This window comes from Patagioenas fasciata, chromosome 14, assembly GCF_037038585.1.
Source record: "Patagioenas fasciata isolate bPatFas1 chromosome 14, bPatFas1.hap1, whole genome shotgun sequence".
Lineage (NCBI taxonomy): Eukaryota > Metazoa > Chordata > Aves > Columbiformes > Columbidae > Patagioenas > Patagioenas fasciata.
Genome location: NC_092533.1, coordinates 306,851 through 327,525, shown reverse-complemented (window position 1 = coordinate 327,525; position 20,675 = coordinate 306,851). Strand labels below are relative to the sequence as shown.

At 57.0% G+C, this 20,675-nt stretch overlaps 1 protein-coding gene across 2 annotated transcripts in view; it reads right to left on the bottom strand.

The window, feature by feature from the left end:
• The window catches only part of DPYSL3 (dihydropyrimidinase like 3), a 31,945-nt gene extending 11,513 nt beyond the window's left edge, over positions 1-20,432 (bottom strand). The window contains exons 1-5 of one of the 2 annotated variants that reach the window (XM_065848919.2): positions 20,115-20,432; positions 3,799-3,887; positions 1,421-1,605; positions 277-441; positions 39-100 (exon numbers count right to left, since the gene is read on the bottom strand). In XM_065848919.2, the coding sequence (XP_065704991.1) occupies positions 39-100; positions 277-441; positions 1,421-1,605; positions 3,799-3,887; positions 20,115-20,417 (804 nt within the window). In that variant the 5' untranslated portion in view covers positions 20,418-20,432. Of the gene's footprint in view, positions 1-38; positions 101-276; positions 442-1,420; positions 1,606-3,798; positions 3,888-9,948; positions 10,082-20,114 lie in introns of those variants that run through there. The other variant, XM_065848921.2, reaches the window with a different exon arrangement.
• Positions 20,433-20,675: the final 243 nt, after the last annotated feature.

The window sequence follows — 20,675 nt, the reverse complement described above, 5'->3', positions numbered from 1 at the left end:
CCCCCCTTGCACCCGCACCGCGCTGGGAAGGGTCTCACCTCGGTGTTCGACATCTGGTATAAATCCTTGTAGGCCATGTACACCATGAAGGAGTTGACTCCTGGGGCAGAGGGAGAGGAGAGTGGTGAGCAGCAGAGGGGCGAGGGGCGTCCCTCCCACAGGGCACAGCTCAGCTCAGAGCGCAGGGATCCCCCAGCGCTCACGGCGAGAGGACGGACAGCAGCCCGGCCGCGCCGCCCTCCTCCCGCCGGGCCGCCCGCGCGAGGGAGCAGAAACCTTTCTCCTGGACCAGGGTGCGCAGCTCCTGCCGGACGCGGTCGCTCCAGCGCGGGATGTCCACGTGCAGCGCGTAGTCGCAGCAAGCCTTCCCGTCCGCCCACTCGCGCCACCGCTCCACCGCCTCGGCCAGGCTGGCCTCGGGCTCCGGCACCACGTGGTCCACTGCGGGGACACGGCGGGTGGGCAGGGGTCCCCGTCCCGCCACCCCGCAGCCCTGCACGCTGCCAGCCACCCCCACCAGCCCCGCTCTGCTGCTCGGCAGCTTCAGGGCCTGTGTAATGGGGCCCATCACCTCCACAATGTGCCGGGGCTCCTCCAAGCGCATTTATCGGCAGGGAAGCACGCAGAGCCCTTGCTTAATGGCCTTTGGCACAGGACCAGGGGCTTGCACAGGCTGCTGCTGAGGGATCGGCTGAAAGCTGAGGGGCCTTGCCCTGCCTCACCCCCACTTCCATGCCATTAACACACAGCCTCTGCCCACACTGCGATACTAATGCGCCTTTTATTGCCCACCACGTAATGCCCGTGCCCTGCCACGGGAGAACCAGCAGAGGCAGGGATAGAAACCCTGTCCTTCACTGGAAGGACCAGCAGTTGCTCCTGCAGCCCCAGAAACCCGCAGCGCACGCAGCTGTGAGCACTGCACGGCAGTAAACCTGGACCTCAGACCAGCGCACAGCCGTGGCCTTCTCCAGGGACGGGCCTCCGAATTCCCTTTCCTTTTTCGTTAGCACTGTTTATTTCTGAGCAGTGCAGGATGCCAGCGCATTGCTCTGTTCCTTTGCTCAGAGTCATCTGAGCATGATGCCACCCTATTTTTATTTAACAGGGAAAAAAGTTATGCCATTTTTTTCCTTTTAGAGGGTCCCAGGGGCTCCAGTGACTGCAGAACACAGGATCTGCAGGGGAAATGGGTCCTGTGCAAATCTCCAGTCCCACCACTTCAGTATTACTATGGATCCCAAACATTCATCCCGCTCCTCACTCCCCAGACCACACTGGCAGAGATCACGAAAAAAGAGGAGCACGCTGTCACAGATCTTTAAAACAAAGAAGGGTGATAAAAGCAAAAAGAAATGACTAAGCAATGTTCCCAGAGCGCTGCATGCTGCCATGTACAGGACCAGCCTGCTGCACTCACTGATCATGGTGGTTCCACCAGCCAGGGCTGCCTTCGTCCCTTGGAAGAAATCATCCACAGCTGTCATCCCCTTGTACGGCATCTGCAGGCGAGTGTGGACATCAATTCCTCCAGGGATCACCATCTTCCCATTGGCTTCTATGGTTTTGACCCCGCCAGGGACGATCAGATTGTCTCCAATCTGCCTGAGGAGATGATACCAGGATGGTGAGCACACGCAGAGAACCAGCCACAGCGCGGTCCACGAGCAGCTCGCCGAGGGAGCAGCCAGGCCCGTGCCGCGGGCCCTCCCAGCGCCGCGCTGGGCTCGCAGAGCCAGCAGAGAGCAACCACCTCACTCTGCAGCAGAACGCAGCACCGTCCGTTTTGCTTAAACCTGTGATTTGCATAGTCCAGGGGCAGCTGCCATCTGCCCGGCTGCTCCGGTGGTCTCCGCGCTGGCACCCGCTGCCGGGGCAGGCGCCGGGCCGGGTCACTGGGCAGTACGCTCCGACGGCACGCAGACCTCTGCACGTACGCTGAGAAGCTGCCCAGGGCACTTTGCACCCCACACTCAGAAGTTGGGCTCCTGCAAGCATCTCCAGCACAGCAGCCCTATCTGTTCACCAGACTGCACGCTCACAAACCCAATACCAGCTCTGCTTCCAGTAAGCTGCACCCCTAATCTCTACTCTCTGGTGTCCCTCTGCCCACCTTAAGTAAGGCTCAAGTCTGAGGCTTACTTACAGAGAAAGATGATTGCCCAGCGTAATGCCACAGCTGCAGGCCAGCTCAGGGCTCAGCAGGGACTTGCACTTCTGCTCAGGGGGCAAAGGGGCGCGGGCAGGAGCTCGCCCGGTGCAGGCACGCTTGGCTGCAGCACCGGCCCCGGCTCTGCCCAAGGAGCGCGACAGCGTCCTCCCCTGCCAGGACCCCCCCCGCCTCCTCTCCTTCATGCCCCTTTGCTACCAGCAGGCTCACGCTGTAGTGAAGGCGGTTAAAACCCCAACTATCCAAAAATATCTTCTGAAAACCTAAAAAGTGCGAGTATACATCTACTCGTAACCTAAAATATCGTTACGGTCCTCTGGAGCTTGTGCTGCTCTGCACACGGCATTCCCCGCTCAGACACCCGGCCCTCCCGCACGCCGCGTCACCCGAACCTCAGGGCTCCTCGCTCGGCCCCCGCCCCCTCAATCCCTTTATCTGCCCATATGTAGCACTCAGCCTTCAAATCTCTTCTTTCAGAAATCCTATTTTCATCCAGCCTTCCCCAGTCTTCCCTGATAAATCAAGATAAAAGACAAGTTGGTTTTAGTGGAAAACTTCTAATTTCCTTGGCACACTGAGGAAGCAAATGAGGAACAAATTCCATTTTTGCACTTTATTCAACCTTAGTAATTTTGCGGGTTTTTTCCTTGAAATAACAAAAGTTCTGTGGACAGAACTGCTCGCTCCAGTGTCCCCACGGCAATAAACCAGCAGCTCTTTCCACCGTTCGCATTGAGATGAACCCATCAGCAGAGGAATTCAATTGCTCACTTTATTCCTACCAGAATGCACTCTCGAGGTCATTGCACTCCCAAGGCAACGGAGCTCCGCGGCCGCCCGGCTGCAGACGAGAAGTGACGCGCCGAAGGACACCTGGGAAGTCTGCGCCACAGCGCGACCCGGAGCCCCGGGTCAGCCTCGAGTGCTCTTGTCGACAAGCTGAAAACAGCCTCACCAAAACACAGCTCCACTCCTTGAAGTATTTCTGTGCTGCTGAATTGTTAAAATATACCATCCTGGAAAGGCGGGGTATTTTCCTCTTTCCATAGAGTGATCAATGCCTTTTCAAGTCACTCTGCTATAAACCATCACAGTTCTTTCAGTTCACCCAGCCTGGGGCTGGTCCCAATGTGATACATCCACCACATTCGAACTGCAGCCTTTAAACAGTGGAATTGCTACTGCACCTCAGGAACACGGGTGAGAAGCTGGGGGACTGAAGGCTCGCCCGCAGGACGCAGGGGACCCGCAGCACCGCGCCGTCCTGCCAGTGCTAGCAAATGGGATCTCGTACAGGCTCATCCTTGCTCACACTGTTAACACAGGCCAAACCAGGAGTCCAAGATAAATCTGTTTTCTCGTGCAGCTAGATACGGATTTGTTGTACCACAGACACCGTGACACGAAGTCACCAGCCCCAGTGCAATTCAGTCACCACAGGTACGACCCAAACTCGTCCGGCAATCGCATGTATGCAGAGAGCTGAGCCTCCCACTGAGGTGGGCTATCGAGTTTTACTGGATGGCAAGTTGGGTACGGACTACTTCCACAAAAAGGCAATAACCATCCCACCTGAAGCTGATTTAAGGGTAGAGGGTGATAATACGCTTTAGAAGTCCCATACTTACTTTATGAGGCCATCCTCCATGTAAATGTCAGCATAGAATGATTGGTCATCGTTGACTATCCTTCCTCCTTTGATGAGGAGACGGTCGCTCTGCGAAGGGAAGGACACAGCAGCTGTCAGCAGCGGCGAGCGGGGGTTCGCAGCGGGAGCGCGGCGCCCGTCGCGGGCGCTGTCCCACGGCACCACGGCTCGCTCCAGCCAGCACCGCAGTTCACATCTGTACCGACGCTTGAAACAACGGGACGAGAGCAAGGATCGAAAAAATCATACTCATAGGGCTGTTTCTGAATGGAGCGGCTGCTGCCGGAAACATCGCCAGGGCAGAACGGGTACAGAGGAGAGCGACCAGGGACACAGCAAACGTGCTTCCATAAAACACACCGACAGAAGTCAAAAGCTTCCTACACCAGGTCGTTACACACATAAATCTGCAGGCAACACAAGCCACATACCAGTATCTACAGCAAGCTCATTGCTAAGGGCATGTCCTTAAATCTTACCCAAATATCATGCAAAATAAGTTGCATTACAGAAGAGCATTTATTTCTCATCTTGCAAAGACCACCAGCTGGACAGGCAGCCCTGAAGATGGTGCATCTGCTGTTGGAACCTGTCCCTCCCCTACGCTTGGCGTGGTCCCTGAGGTGTTTCACAACATCACAGGTCTACACAAGACCCAGGAGGCACTGAATTGCATTCCTGTCTCATCATTTACCACCTCCTCTGTTCTCTTCTACTGACCTAAGGGGCCAGCAGCCTCCTCCAAAGCAGTGCAGCCTGACAGGGGAGGAGCACCTAGACCAGAACCGCTCTTATGCTTTTCCTGTATTCATGTTTTTGGACCTGGACAACCCAGCACACACTGATGGGAGAGAAGGGACATTGTCCTGTGGGGAACAGACCCTGTCCTGGGGAACTGGGCAGGCTGAGGTCCTGCTGTTCTAGAGAATACACAGGCTTCCTGGCTGCTTGAACACCTCCAACAACCCTCCAGCTTTCAAGCTTCCCCTGCTTGCTTTCCCATCTGCTCCCGGTTTGGGGTGTGCGCACCCCTCCCCTCCACAGCCCAGCTGGAGCGTGGCTGAGCGGAGCCGTCGGCAGCGCTTGCACCAGCCTCACCCTTGAAGCTCTCGCACAATTAATTCCTCTACAGGGAACTGCATTTGTTCTTCATCGCTGTCCCTGGGGTTTCTGGAGGCATCACCGCAGTGATGGTGATCCCTGGCAACAGAAGGACGCGAGAGAACCCCCCGTGTCCCTGCAGCTTGCAGCAGCCAGAGCCCGGAGAGCGGTGAGGTTTTTACAGCAATCTCACCACACACAGTCAAGACAAAGAAACTGGGTGGGGAAAGGATCAGAACGCACAGCACTCTCCACCCCGGCTGCAGCTGAGCGCTGGCGCAGGGCAAGAGCCGCGGTCCCTCCTTGCTTCCCGGGCAAGAGCCTTCCCACAGCTGCACCGATGGCCAGCAGCCCGCGTCCCAGCAATGGGGATTCACTTTCCCCACTCAGCACAGCTTAACGCCGATCGGGAGCCTCACCGCCCACCCGGAAAAGCACACGGCGAGCTGTTCCCCTCCTCCCATCCCACCCACCGTCATCCCTGGCAAGCAGACCCGGAGCCAGCTCGCTTTGCCCCTCACCTAAGCTGGCACATCGACAAGGGGCTTTGCCAGAACTTGGCTGTCGAAGAGGGTGCAGAGGGGAGGGCACATGGCTCCAACAAGTGACAACCAGCACACAAATGTGACGGGCACAGGCGGCATCTGGGGTACTTGACAATTACTGAATAAACTGTTAATATGAACTCAGAAAATATGCCTGCCCACACACACAAACGGTCATTCTGTGGCAGATGTGAAGGGCTGCTCAGTGTAACCCTCAGTACACAGGACAGCGAGGTCCATCGTGGCTGGAACAGGAACAAGGCTTCCATTCAGGGGATCGGGCGCTGCCTTGGGGCCGGCCTCGGGCCAGCTGCCTGTGCAGGGAGAAGGGCGGCACCGGCACCTACCACCGACCACGAGGGAAGCGTACAATAACGTAAAATAAGTAAAATCCCAGTGACACCACATCTACAGGCTCTGGAGTACACCCAGATGCTAAGAGGCAGGGGAACAAGCAAGGAAGAGAATGAAGTAGATAGGAGGAAACAAGTCTGACTTAATAGACAGGCTTCCGAAGCACACGCTGCGAGAGCAGCCTCAGATTACAATAAATGCACTGTTTCCCCTGCCAGGGCTCATTTGTGCATCTCCACACCCACCACGTCTCCCCGCCAGCCCGTGTCAGGCTGTGTCATCAGCCATTGTGAGCGGATGGACAAACGCCCCTGCAGTGGGAGGACGGCAGGGACCCCCTTCCTCCGGGGCACACGCCAGGGCCCGAACCAGCCGTGCTGCCAGCTCAGCACCAGCCAGCGGGGCCGGCCCCGCGCAAAGGGCCGCACACCGCAGCGCGAGCAGGGGTGCCGCGCAGGCTGCGGCCGCACGCGGCTCTGCCCAACACCGGCACCGGCCGTGCCGGCCTGATCCTCACCGCTGCGTCTCACCCGGGCTTCGTGCAGGCAGCGACAGCCCATTTGCCACCCGTGTGGTACCTTTCATGAGCATCTGTTTCTGCAGCTGCAGGTGCTGCCCTACAAGATCGAGCCTGCAAGCGTCCCTCCAGCACACCTCTGCCAAAACCGGGGATCACCAGCAGCCGACGGCCCTGCCCGCCCGGGAAGCCTTTCTGATGAACACTCCCTGTCTTTCCATCTGCTGGCATTTGAGATCAAGCTTTCAAAATCATTACCCATTCCCTCATGCTCACACTCTGCTCCTGATGCTCTTATGCACCATCTGATCATTTGAGATCCCAAAATATCAGGGGATCTCTTAACATTTCTCAGTGTGATGCTGCAGAAGGAAAGGGAGACAGCAGCTTCCAGAAGGCTGCAGAACCCAGCCAGGAATAGTGCTCGCCTTGTTTACAAAGCACAAGGACATAATTAGGGTAGCGTGGCCACAGGTGTATAGCTTTACTGCTCTTCCCTTATCAAAGAAGAGACACTAACTGCAACGGCGTTTCATCAGCAGCTGGATGTCTCCTCCTTACTCACGTACCACCCAGGAGCATGGAAAACCCCGGGCTGGAATCACAGGGACAGACAGACAGACAGCCACCAGCCACACTCAGCAGTTCCGGACAGTCTGTGGCATGGTAAGAAGTGCCGCACTGGTAGTGCCACTTCACCGAAATCCATCTAGTCAGTAACTGGGGCTTTTCTCCCCACTTGTGCCCGATACGACACGCTGGCCAGACCCACGCAGACCCCGTTGTTTTCGGAGGTGCCAGAGACACCACAGACGGTGCTTGTGGGCTGTGACAGGGTAGCTGAATGGGAAAAGAACACCAAGAAAAAACAGGGGAACCCCAGCCTACCTGGACAGGAAAAGTTTTTGTGACCAAAGCACAAAGACTGGGCAATTTTGGTTCAACCAACAGCTCAGTTACTTTGCGAAACCAGGGCAAGGCATTTCACCACTTTATTCTTGCACTGCTCTTTCTGCGGGGACAGAAAAACATACCGTGGGCAGCAGGAGGGGAAGTATTTTGATTGTATCTCCAAACTAATAAAAAGCCTCTCAACAGACACACAAGGTTTGAGAGTAGTGCTGTCCTGCGCTGGGCACAGCCTCAGGCGCGCTGAGCAGCAGCACTGCCATACCAAGCTGATGAAGCCATCACTGAGAAAGACAACAGACCCAGTTAAGCTCCCTTCCCCATGTTTCCTCCACGTTGCAACCATCAGATGTGCCCAGGCTCTCCGTCTTCTTTCAATGGCTACAGTCCTGCCTGTCGCACTGTTGTACACGGCTTTCGACCAGGATTTTCAGTGCAGGTTGGAAAGAATTCCCACAGCAATTTATCTCACACACTCATGTACCTTCACTCATGCTCCTGGCTTCTCCACCAAAAGGACTGTCCTAGAAAAGACCAGAAATTGCTGTAAACAGATACAACGGGCAAAGTGTGCTTTTTCAGATGTTATTGTCAGAAACTAACTACAAATTCTGACTGCAGCACTTTTGAGGACAAGTGGAACCAGGAGGGAGTGTTTGTGCATCTCCAGAATCACACTAGACTGTGCAAACAATAGCTGTCAGAAAGTAACATAAAAATGCTCAGATTTCTAACACCTCCTCCACAAAAGTCCAACCTGCCCACTGCCTGGGTGACAGAAGCGAGGAAGGGCACCGCTCCCTTCAGCCGTGGGCTCAGCCATCGCTGCAGTGCTGCGAGCTTTGAGATCCATAGGTGAGTTACCTGCCAGCACAAGATGGCTCCTACAGTTCTCTGTGTACTCCCCTGCTCCAGACCTGCCTCGGCTGTGATGCTTTAGATGCTTTAAAGGTCCTTGAGATATCTTATATCCTAATGGCACCACACAGTCCCCAAAACCTCTCTACGAACGAGCACAGCTTAGCTGACAACCCGCCATCCCAAGGCACCGTGTGGCTGACGTACAAGAACACGCTCCGGGACAGAAATCTAGGAAGGAGGAAAAAACAACCACAGCAATGCCTGGGGGCACATTCTGCAGAAAGGGACAGAGGAGGTTTCATAGCTAAGATTTATTTCTTGCCATTCCATTAACACAGGGCAGACCACCCAACACCTGACTTCACTGCATTGCTTCCCTTGGGCCTCAAAGCATAGGATCAGACACACGGGTCATTTGATGGGAATTCCAGAGCCATTTCCTCCACCTGACCAAGACACCATTATAGTGCAGAACAGGGCAGGTGCGTCCCAAGCATCTTCACCAAGCTGCAGAAGTCAGAGGACAGAGCTACCTTAACACCAGCTTCAGCAGGCTGAGGAAAGCATTTAACAGGGAGAAATAAAGTAACTTGAGAGATTTTGTTACCACTGAGGCGAGAAAGTTCCTGCTGGATCCCAGCAGAGCAGGAACGAGCCCTGTGTATCAGGGAAGTGTCCCCTAAAGGCTCTTGTAGAAAATGGGAGGAATCCCACCTGCAGCAGTAACACCGTTGTCAGCATGGTGGTCTAAGGATACAGAAAAGGCAAGATGTGTAAAGCAGCAACACTGCTTATTAAAGCAATGGAGTCTGGGCTGACAAAGGAATTTCTCTTTACAGTGGTTGATGATTTTTGTAATCTTTGTGCTTTTTTGAGAGTGTTTTTTTCACATCTGTACATTAAAAAGAATCATGAAGCTCAAGTGCTTTGTTTTTCTTCCAGGGTCCAAAGCCATCTTCAGGGGGAAAACAAAGAGCTACACAAAGCCAGCAGAAAACCATCAACGAGATGAAAGACGTGATCGCTTTCCCCGAAGAAAGCCCCAGGCAGCCTCCTCTGGGAGGGCCCGGGGACACCGGCCGCACCCGGCAGAGGAAGGCGCAGGCCAGGCCGGACAGGAGCACTGGAGCCCCGGGAGAGGTGAGCGGCGCTCCCTGCCCGCCGCCCGGAGCGTGTCAGCCGGGCTCCTTCTGCTCGCTGCGGGGCTGGGCCGTGCCCGGGGAGGTGTGGTCGCCGCGCTGCTGCGGCGGGGACCGCTGCACCTGATGCGGGAGAACGGCTCGGGCTGGAGCGGGTCCCCGCCCGAGCTCCCCGGGACCGCGCCCCGCCCGCCGCAGCTCCTGCCGCCCGCCCCGCCCGCGCTCCGGGAAAGCGGCGACCCCGCCGCACCCGCGCCCCTGGCTCAGCCGCACACCGGCAGCGGCCGCCCGCGGCACGGGCAGCCGGGACGGCAGCGGGAGCCCGGTCCCCGCCGGCGACCCCCGCCCCGCCCGGGCCATGGGCTTGCCGGGCCGGTCTGCGCCCCGGCCCGCGGGTGGTCACCGCGCCCGCCGGCGAGTCGGCTCTGTGGGAGGCGGCCGGGCGGCTCCGGGCGCGGCCGCGGGCAATGCCCGGGCAGCGGGTACCGCCGGCCACCGGCCGCCGCAGAGGCTCCGGCTGGGACTGAGACCGCCGGGGTGCGGCTCTGCCCAGCCCGGGGTCACCGGCGGGGCCGGGACACCTGCTCGGGCGGCGGCTCTTTGTCTGCCCACAGCGCGGGGCACCGGCACCGCGCTCCCCGGCCGCACCGCGGGGCGCTCGGCGCCGGCAGCGCCCCCAGCCCCGCCCCGCCCGCGGCACCCACCGTGATGCGCGGGATGTTCTTCTTGCCCTGGTACGACATGGTCCCTCCGCCGCCTGCGCTGCCCTCCGCACAAAGGCGAACCCGCGCCCGCCGCCCGCCGTGCCAGCCGCTACCGGGGACGGCGGCCCGCCCCGCCCCGCCCACAGCGCCTCCCGCGCCCGCCAGGGGGCGCCCCGACACAGCCACCGGTTTCGGGAGCCTCTCCCAGCGCACCGGGTATCGGTTACCGACTCTGGGTACCGCTCCCAGTGCATCGCGCAGGTCTTGCCACCTCCGCACGCCAGGTAGCGGGCACCGCACCAGGTGCCACACACCCGTCATCGCCCACCGCGCAGCCCTGGGCACAGCCCAGCCTCCAGGCCCCTGCCCCCCCGGGTTTGAGGTGGCCAGAGGGGCCACGCAGATGCCCATGGAGCCGGGTTTGCACTGGGGTCCAGTCCGCAGGGAGGGCACCTGGTGGAGCAGGCCACAAACAGGGCTCTCTGCAGGCTGAAACTTTTCATGTAATAATTGTGAGTACAACTGAAAGAGCTTTTTAAAAGAGTGAGTTATTTAGTACTGCTGAAGTGCACTTGGATCCCCTTAAACTTTCTTTCACAAGCACAAAAATTGCAAACATTTGAAAAACAGTAAAATGCACTACGCATCTGGCTCCAGAAATCACGTATCCTATGTAAACACTGTGAGTGTTGGCAGCACTAAGGACTGCTGTATTTCATCAGCTGTGATCTTGGTAGGAAGGTTTAAACTGTGGAATTGCTTACAAGCACTCAGCATGTGCTGAGACAGACGATGCTGGGGCTGGGAGCCCACTGACAGCACCCCGGGACTGGGCGGGCTGGGGTTGTGCTGCGACGGGAAGAACTTGTCTGCCCTCTCCTGTCTGCGTGATCCACGGTGCGGCCGGCAGGTCCGCTGCCCTGCAGAGCCGTGGCCAGGCGCGAATGTCACTGTCTCTCCCAGCTGTGACTGCTCTTACACGCAGAGCTCTGCACGCCATCAGTGAGATCTTCCTACAGACCCTCCAGTGTCACCCACCAGCCAAATCTTCCAGCCACACCTGGCACAGGCAGCGCTGTAGATCCGATTTCTAGCTCCTGCTAGAAAAACAAGCCATCTGACCGATTTCTAGCTCCTGCTAGAAAAACAAGCCATCTGACACACAACCCTCCCTTAAGTTTTTGCTTTCTGAACCAGAACCTCGCTCTTGCCTGCAGTGGCTGCAGGGGCGCGAGGAGCACTCTGCTCAGCAGCGCGAGCATGCAGGGGCAGAGCATCGTCAGAGCACGGCCCTGGCGCTGCAGCCACCTTCAGCTGCTGCAAAGCTCTGGGGAAGCGGGTGATGGCAGCAGGGCTCTCTGGAGCACATACTCTGCTGCCAGGTTCAGCGGAGGGTCACCGTCAATAGCACTAGTTGCTCGTTCTCCTTGCTGAATGGTTTAAGTACATAGATGGGTACGGCAGCCCTCCCCTACCGCAAGCTTTCATGTCTCCAGTGGCTCAGTAACCCAGCCCAAAGCTTTTGTTACTCAGCAAGTTTGTTACCCTGAGTGTGCTTCTGCTGCAGCTCTTACAAAGTTTTACTGGATACATATTTACCCAAAAAGCTTTCACCAGCTTAAAGTAAATCAGCAGCATCTCAATAACCTACTTATTACTGCCAGGACTACGAGGATATCTGCAAAATTTCATGGGTTACTTGGCCCTGCTGGACCAAGGCTCCTGCCTCCCTCCCCACCGCTCCTGTGCTGCTGCCCTCCAGCAGGACCCGAAAGCCTTTTCCCTCCCAGGATCCATAGGCAGGGAGGTGTCTGCAAATGCCGGGAGGGGGACAGGGAGCAGGGCTACGCCAGAGCCTCTGCAGCTGAGGAGGGTGCGGGGAGGAGGTGAAGTACCAGACTACTGTTCTTGCTGCGATGCTTCAATAACAGGTTCTGGTCTGGGGCTGGGATGTGAGAAAAACCCTTGAATCCTGTCACCCAACCTCCTGAAACTCCACTCACCCATTTTCCAGAAAGTTTGAGAGTCCCTGTGCTGGGTGGTACCACGTTAGTTTGTCTGGAGTAGCAGTTAATTAGTTAATAATAGAAAAATTACTATGCAGACAGAGGCTGCTGGCTTGCGTATTTGCACAGTTTCAAGAGCTGAGCTTGCATCAGCCCCCTGGACGCTGGCCAGCCACGGTGCCTTCAGACCCTTCTTTTGAAGAGATGTGCCTTCCTCCTGGTTGCTATGTGACACTTGCACACATACACAGTAAAGCACGCTGCCCTGTGCCCAAAACATTCAAAATGGAAAAAGCTCTTGTGTTGTTTTTTCCCAGGTGCAGTCAGCAAGGTGTTACTCACATGCTTCAAAACATCCTCAACAAGAGGATGGTCGATTTGAAAGCTCTTTAAAAATGGCAGTGCTGTTACAGCTCATAAACCCTCAGAAACACCGGCAGGGAGAGCGCGCCTGCGGACAGCCACGATGGGTGACAGGCGCGTGGCGAGGAAACCAGCAGCACGAAAACAGAGCAGAAGGCGTGTGCTGCCAAAACAAAGCCAGTGCTGACCGTGGTCTGTCAATGCTCAGCAGCCGGGCTGTGCAGAGCAGGATGCTGCTGACCACAGAACCATGCCCTCTTCTCTCCTAGCAGGCGAGGCTTAGGCGCTGAGCTGCCGCAGGGCACAGCGAACCCGAGGAACAGACACCAAGCGGTGCCCGCGCTCCAGACGGAACCTCTGGCAGGACACGCTGTGTCAGGAGGCTGGGCGTGCTCTCCTACCCCAGTGCTCCAGGAACTGTCACCACAGACTGCAGAGGCTTTTCTTGCACTGTCTGTGCCCCCCCGGGGCAGGCAGTTACTGACCCAGAGCTGTGACTCTCCATTCACACACTTCGTCCCCTTCCCACTGAGATCCACGGGTCACCCTTACTTCTGTGGGGATCTGGCTCCAAGTCATGAGTGCTCACAAGCATTTGATGATCAAGCTATTCAGTGCTGTTGGCTCCAGTTCTCCCAGCCTCTGATGCTCCACTTGAGAGCCAGCGCTGGAGGGAACTGGGAAGAGCCCACTGGCTCTGTTCCTGAGAAACGCTCCAACTGCGCTGGCTTTCGCATCATTCCCACCATCCACACCATGTCCCAGAGGCAACATGGAGCTCTGCAGCCTTTCCAACTCCCACTCTGGAGCAGACATGAACGGGAAGGAATCTGAACCTCAGCTGCTGGTGCTGGAGACACGTGAGGTCTGCTGGGAGGCAGCAGGAGTCTCCACGTTCTACAAGGCAGGTGGGGGACAGTGACACAAGTTTTTCCACAGTAGAGCAACTCTGCTTAGTTTTCTCCTGGCCAGAATATACATTGGGGCTTTGGCAGTGGAAACAAGGAGGGAAACCATCAGATGTACAGCCTGAAACAAACTAAACTTTTAGGTCATAACTCCATGTTTTCAGGCAGGTGTTACCGTCACTCCATTACAGCTGGCTGCCCACACCATGCCCATCGCCTGTCCAAACTGACAAGAGGGCAGGTAATTGTTCAAGCCAGAATTTACCTGCAGTCTTGTTAAGGATTAGAAGTCAGAGCCATTTCAGGACCACTCCTTTCTTTCTCCTTTGGACTGAAGGCAATGCCTTCCACAAAATCCTCAGGAGCCAGCTCCAGAGCCTGAGATGATGCTTCACAGAACGTAACACGGGCTCTGGAAAAGCAGCAGCCCCTGGACGGGATTGCCCTTGACTGTCGGGAGCCCACAGTGACAGGCACTGAAACAACGGCCCTGTCAAAACATCAGCCTCCACCCCAGGCCCTGGGGACACCTGGAGGTTTGCGGGCCACCCTGTGCTGCCCACACGGGGCAGCTGAGAACAGCCCAACAGCAGAGCACTTTAGTACAGGACTCCTGACCTCCACCAGCACCCGGGACAGGCAGCGAGTTTCCTGGGTGTCGTGCTGCCTGTTGCGATGGGGACAATGGCACACAGCACCAACCCGCTGGGGACGCCTGTGCCCGCTGCAGGCAGCCGCATCCGTCCCTCCTCCCGCTGCACCCGGAAGACTGGCCCTGGCGAGACACTAACACCAACCTGCGGGGGCACGGCTTCCACCCCACGCTCAGCTCCCTCCATGCGGTGACGTTGGCTACACAAGAGCATCTGGATTTCCACTGAAGTTACTCAGTTCCCTCAGAGTGCAGACAGGGCAGCCCAAGTCCATGAAACACAGGCACCCAGCTTGTCCCCTTTGACATGCAGAGCAAGGACCAGAAAGGTCTGAGCTCTCTGCTCAGCATCACTTCTTTTCGCCCCTCAAGTGAATAGAAATACCCGTTACCAGATCCAAATCCATGTGTTGGAAAATGGAGCTCGGCTGTTCCCAGCAGAGCAATGGGAAAGATGCTGCTGGATCCGACCTGCAGCCAAGAGCCAGCTCGGCTGAACACGCCAAGGTCCAGCTACACTTTCCAGCTTCTCAGCCCCGTCTCCAGGAAGGCTGCTGGCATGTTTGTGTTTTGTTTCTTCCTCCCATTTCCTCCAGCCATCCCTAGCAACTGCTCCCCGGCAGAGAAATCAGCTTTCTCCACCTTCCACCTCTTTGCAGAGGTGACGATGGAAGGGGTGCATTTAAGGAAGGCTTTCACCCAAAGTGAAGCGACACAGCAAACACGGCTCCAGCTGCTCTCTGCTGTGGTCTTCCTTGGGATCACAGCTGACCATCAGTGACCAGCTTTGCACCCACCCAGACCACCTCTGGAGAGCAGGCCACACATATGAAATTACTTCTCCGGGTCTCATCACAAAACCTCCTCGCTTTGATGCGGTTTGCAATGGCATCTATTTTACAGTCTTTCTCCAGGTCCATTTGCTTGCACTTTTCAGAGATGAACCTCTTTTTGTCATTCCCAGCGCACATCTCTGAGTCCTCAAGACCACGCCGGGATCGTTGCTCCCCAGCCAGCATTTACAACATCACTGTCACCTGCACAGGGGCTGTACCTCTCCTTCCAGGTCACTAGTGACACCAGACAGAAGTTGCTTCTACCACAGATGCACACAGCTTCCCACTAAACAATCCATACGCCCTTCCTTTAAGCCCCACACAGTTTTCCTGTGGAGCTGTATCCACCCAGCCAATTTGCAAGCTCACGCTCCAGTGCTGGCAGCCCAGCTGACAGGCTGTGTGCAGGATCAGGCCATTTCCAAGTCCCCTCCCTCCACACAGGAGAGCTCAGCTGCTTCTGGGCTGCACTGGCCACCGTGCCTGTGCCAGGAGCCAGCCCCAGACATCACCGTGGGATGGTGCCAGGAGCCAGCCCCAGACATCACTGTGGGATGGTGCCAGGAGCCAGCCCCAGACATCACCGTGGGATGGTGCCAGGAGCCAGCCCCAGACATCACCGTGGGACGTGGCCGGCGCGGGAGCCACTGCGAGGAAAACCTTTCTGCAAAAGCACGGCCGCATGAGAGCCCCCTGAGCACCCTGCTTCCCCCGCTCGGACCCTGCTTCCCCTGCTCGGACCCTGCTTCCCCTGCTCGGACCCTGCTCGGGACAAGGCCATTGCCAGGTGAGGGCGAGAGCCCCCTGAGCACCCTGCTCGGACCCTGCTCAGGACAAGGCCATTGCCAGGCGTGTGGTGCAGGAGCAGAGCTGTGTACTGGCTGAGTGACACAGAAAAGCTGCTGACCTACAACCCTGGGGCTCCACCGAATCCTCCTGGAAGACCCATGTCCTGGCAGTTCCCTGTCTGCCGGCAAGACCCGCGTGTTAGGAAACAAAAGCCCCCAAAAGCCTCGTCCACCTTGCCAGCGGCACGCCTGGCAGGCAGCAGAAACAAACACTCCTCTATCCGCTGCACCGGCAGAGCCAGGGTTGTTGTGGCCCACTGGAGGTACCGACATCTTAGACAGAAGAAAAGGAAAATATTACTTTGGACGGAGCCAACTACTTTGCTGCGGCCAAACCACAACGTTTCATTTCAACTTAAACCTACCGAAGTTTGCGTTTGACACTTTCAACTGTTCATAAAAATGCTCAGAGGAGTTTCCAACACAACAAAGATTCTTCCAAGTGAGAAAGCAGCAATTCTTGCATTGCAAATCTCGCTACTCAGAATTTGTCATTGTTTTCCTTTTTTTCCTAAAATGGGCATCTCAAAGGTCAGAGAAATTTGTGAGAATAACCAGAAACGTCCACACAGCTCATGTAGTCTGGCTCCCAGAAGAGGTTTGTCAGTTGAATGACACCTGCCAGGCAGCTCATGGTGACACCTCTGTGCTGCAGCTGACCACACACAGCCCCAACATCCCCATTGCTGCCCGAGCACCAGCCCAGCTGCCCTGCAGCCACCCTGGGGACAGCAGGGCACCGGGACATGGGGACAGGGTGTGCAGCCTCTTGCACAGGCTGCCATCTACAGCAAGCACCAAGCAGCGGAGGGGACAGTGGCCCTCGTGCTCTCCCCCACCCTCACCAGCTCCTTCCTGGCCCCCTCGGACAAACGCCTGCACAGCTGACCAACGAGGTGCTGCACCGGGGGGCCACACAACTCCTCTGGTTTCTCCTTGAAGCCCAAGAGCTGGAGTCCTACAGGAGATGACGGGAAGCCACGCTGTGACAGGGCCACCAGCCATGGGTACAGGAGGCAAACATGTTTGGGGCCAATGGAGGCTTTCCATTTCCATCCCAGTCTGCTCCTCCTGATGGTACTGACGATGCTTTCTCTGGGAAATCATAACTTGTGTTTCTAGCTGCTTCTGCCATTGAAGTAGCAAACACGCTGCTTTCAGCCCGAGGCTGCTGCTGGCTCCATGCGAGGGGCCGGCATGGGGCTGCCCGGTACCCGACGCTGCTTTGGCGAACCGCCCCATCGCCGCTCGCGGGGATTACCCGTCCCGCTCGTGCGCTCAGCAGCGCGGCTGTCACAGCCGGGCCGGCTGCCAGCAGACGGACGCCTCCAGGGACCGGCTCCAGCCCTGGCGAGCTGGGGAACACCGGGCCGGGTGCCAGGCGGCCACGCTCACGGCACGCTCGCGGCTCAGGGCAGCGGCCTCGGGGCTGTGCCGCCGGCACGGACAGCGCGGGGCACAGCCCTGCGTGTCTTTCCAGGATTCATCCCAAACTGAATCCAAGTGCTGCCATGTAACTGGACGCGATGAGGCGCATGTGACACTGGCTACCCCCAGGAGAAGGCTGAGCGGTCTTCTGGAGCAGACGGACCCCTTGGCTGCTTTTGCTGCCCCATAGTTTCCCTCAGGCTCCTGGCTCCTGCAAAGGGCGGGAGCCTCTCCCTCCTCCTCCTCCCCAGGCGCTGGGCTGATGGAGCTGCCCCAGCCTGCGGTGAAGCTGCAATCCCATGTTTGTGGGACCACAGCCAGTTGCCTTGGAAATGACGACTTCACTGCAGAACCATGCAGCAGGATGGACAAAACGTCTCAGGGCGAGCATACGAGCTGTGTTACTGAACAGGAGGATGAACAAACAGGGTCTCCACACAGCTTAGCAGCGAGGAGGTGCCTGGAGGAGGCTCCTGCTTTACCTCCCTCCCAGGCACGGAGCTCAGAGCCGTCACTTTGCTGTGTAAAGCTCCTTCCCCGCTCCTCGAAGCGAGCAGTGCAGCTCTCCAGCGTTTAGTCACACATTACAGCCCTCAGTGAACACCGTTACACAAGAATTCAGAGGGTGTTGTCTGCGACCTATGAAGAAACTCTCTGACTTCATTATCATAAAATAAGCATTGCAATTCACTCTGCTTAGACAAAGGGCATGGCAGCTCTCGAGGAAAACTGCAGTAAACTTCACAAGGGTAGAGTCCACACAGGCTGCTACTGACAGAACCCTGCACAGAGTTAAATCGCTCTTGTTAAATAAGGTCTCTGTGAGGAGTTTAGATCAGACCAGAATCTGGCCCCTCAACATTGCTCCTCCAGATCTTAAGCGTTCTGCAACAACAAGCCTTGCTGTAGCAGATCCTCGCACCGGGGAAAGCAGGCTCTTGCTTCATCCCTTGCTGTAGCACAATAACGGCTTCACTGTGCCCGAATCCACTGCTCAGTTTTTGTCCTTCCAATAGACTTTGTGATAAAGCGGAGTGAGGCTGAAACATTCTACCTGGGCCTGTATTACGCTGGCAGGTTGACATCACATGTGATCACCAGGCAGCTGCACACTGCAGTTGTCTTCCTGCAGAAATGCTGGTGTTCTAACTGTAGTTCATGAAAAAAAGAAGCCTGTTGGTCTGTTGTACTTGAAATCACCTGTTGACTGCAAAAACAATAGGAGATGCAGCTGTGTGCCTGCCCTGTGCGCAGGCTAGTCTCTTACTCTCAGCTTTCCTAATCAACAAGTTGGTCAAGGGTAGATGACTGAAATTCTCTCTCTGTTAATCTGAGAAATTATTCAAAGAAGTTCGATTGGCCCTGACAAAAGAGCTTTTGTGTTGTCAGAATCTGCAAAGAGTTCAACAGGAGCAAACTCCCAGGCTGTGCAGGCGCACAGCGCGGCTCCGTCGCACAACAGCGTTTCCATCGGGACTGCTGGACCCTCCTGAACTTGAACCAAGTCATACGATTCCTTCTGGCCACACACACACAAGAACACTTATACATTAAGCTTCTTGCCTTCTTAGGCAAGATGTGCAGATAAAAAGGGCTGTGGTTGCTGATGCGTATCATGTGGAAGGCCTCAGAGGAAGCAATCCAGGAGCAGAAATCTTCAGGAAGAGAGAGGAGCTGTTGAAGGAAAACCTCAGCTACAAAACTCGAGAGATGGCAATCTACATAAGACCTTAAAAGGGAACAAGACTGTTCCGTATTTCTGCTACAGCTAATAAAGAAAAGCTCATAGGAAAGCCTGCAGACCAGCCGTTGTTTCTTTTCCAACAAGCAGCAGCATAAAATTGCTAACGCAGTAGTCAGTTCCGCAGCTGCTACTCAAACTATACGGACAAGGTTGGTAATGACAGGAAAACGTTAACTTTCTTCCTAACTCTCTTAAACAGGCTGTAAAGGAGCAAAGTCAAGAACAGCAACCGAATAGCGTACTATACGAAACCAAAACACACAAGCTGAAGAAATTAAAGTGCAATGAAGAAACCCCAGAGCAGCCCCCTCCCCAGCTGGCAGTTCCTACAGAAGGCAGCAGACACTAAGGACAGCCTGGTGCTTTTCCCCAAATCAAAAGCAGGCTAAGCCATCGCACACAGGTGTTTCTGTTCCTATCAGGCTCTCACTGGGGAGGTTGGTCCTCCAGAGCACAAACGTCTGCAGTTCATCAAGGTTCACCAAAGCTGGGGTTTCTGCAGAACCCTGAGACAACCACACCACTTCTCCAGACTAAGCTGCAGGTGACTATTCGCTTCAGTGACTTTTGCTTTATTAATTTGCCCTGCTCACCCTCAAAAAACTGTGCCCATAAGACAACTATTTAATGAAAAGTTCAGCCCCAAATGAGCTCATTGACCAAGAGACCAGCTACGGCCTTACTTGCCTCACATGTAAATGAACAACAGGCTCACTGAAATCCCAACTGAGGAATTTACTCGACGTTATTAAGTTAATTATCTTCCTGCCAAGCTCACACTGATGGGACCAGAACCAAAAGAGCAAGCAGCTTCCACCTCTGGCAGAAGGATCTGTGCTGTGGAGCTGGATCAATTTGCTACTTTGAGTTTTGCATAAGTTGAGTAACTTCGTGCCTGATGATACAGACAGTGATCCCACTTCCAGATCAACGTCACGTCCCTCACTTCGGATGAGGTATTTGATTTGTGTCAATGTGAGATGAGGATCAGCCTGGTTTGGAGTCACAACTCCAAAATGTTTTTTTTTTTTTCTTTTTTTTCGAGGAGGAGGAGGGGTGTGGGGAGAGGCAGGGATCCTCTCACACAGCCGCAAGAAGAGCAACTGTAGTAACCAAGTCGGCCGCTCTAACGCTCGGCTTTACCAGTCCTGGTAAGGCGGTGAGGGCGCTTTGGTTGTGTCGCCGCCAACATCCCGCTCCGCGGGCAGGATCCCGCACACCAGGCCAGCAAAGCCTTCCCCCTTCCCCGGCGCGGACACTGCGGCTCCTCCAGGACCGGCCCGCGCCCCGGGACCGGAGCGGCAGCCCCACCCCGCCCCGAGTCCCCACGCCGCGCTCCCGGAGCAGCCCCGCGCCCCCGCCGCGCCGACCCGGCCCCTACCTTGTCGTCCGCGGGGGGCAGGTCCTGGAGCCGCTCCTCGGCGGCGTCCGAGCCGGGGCCTGGGGCTGAGCCGGGCTCGGAGCCGGGGGCTGAGCCGGGCTCGGGGCCGGGCTCGGGGCGGGCGGGCGGCGGGGCGCGGCGCTGCCCGACGCGCAGGGCGCCGAAGTCCAGGGTCTTGCTCTCGAAGGCGCCCTCGACGCTGCAGAAGAGGCCGCCGCGCTTCTGCCGGGGCACCGCCGCCGTGCCCGGCCGCGCCAGGTACACCGGCAGCTCCTCGCCGCCGCGCCGCCCGCCCGCCGCCATGCCCGCCGCTCCGCTCCGCGCCGCCGGGACGGGCCGGGCTGGGGCCGCGGGCGGCTCCTCGGCGGGGCGGGGCGCGGGGCGGGCTCCGCGGCCGGGCAGGGCGGGCCCGCTCACCGGCGTCGCCCGCGGGATCGGTGCGGAGCTGCGCTCCCGGGCTGCGTCCAGCTGCCGGCGGGGGGGACCGCTACCGCTCCCGCTCCCGCCGCCGGTCTGGCGGAGCTCGGTCCCGGCGCTGCCGCCGGCCGTGGCGGGACAGGG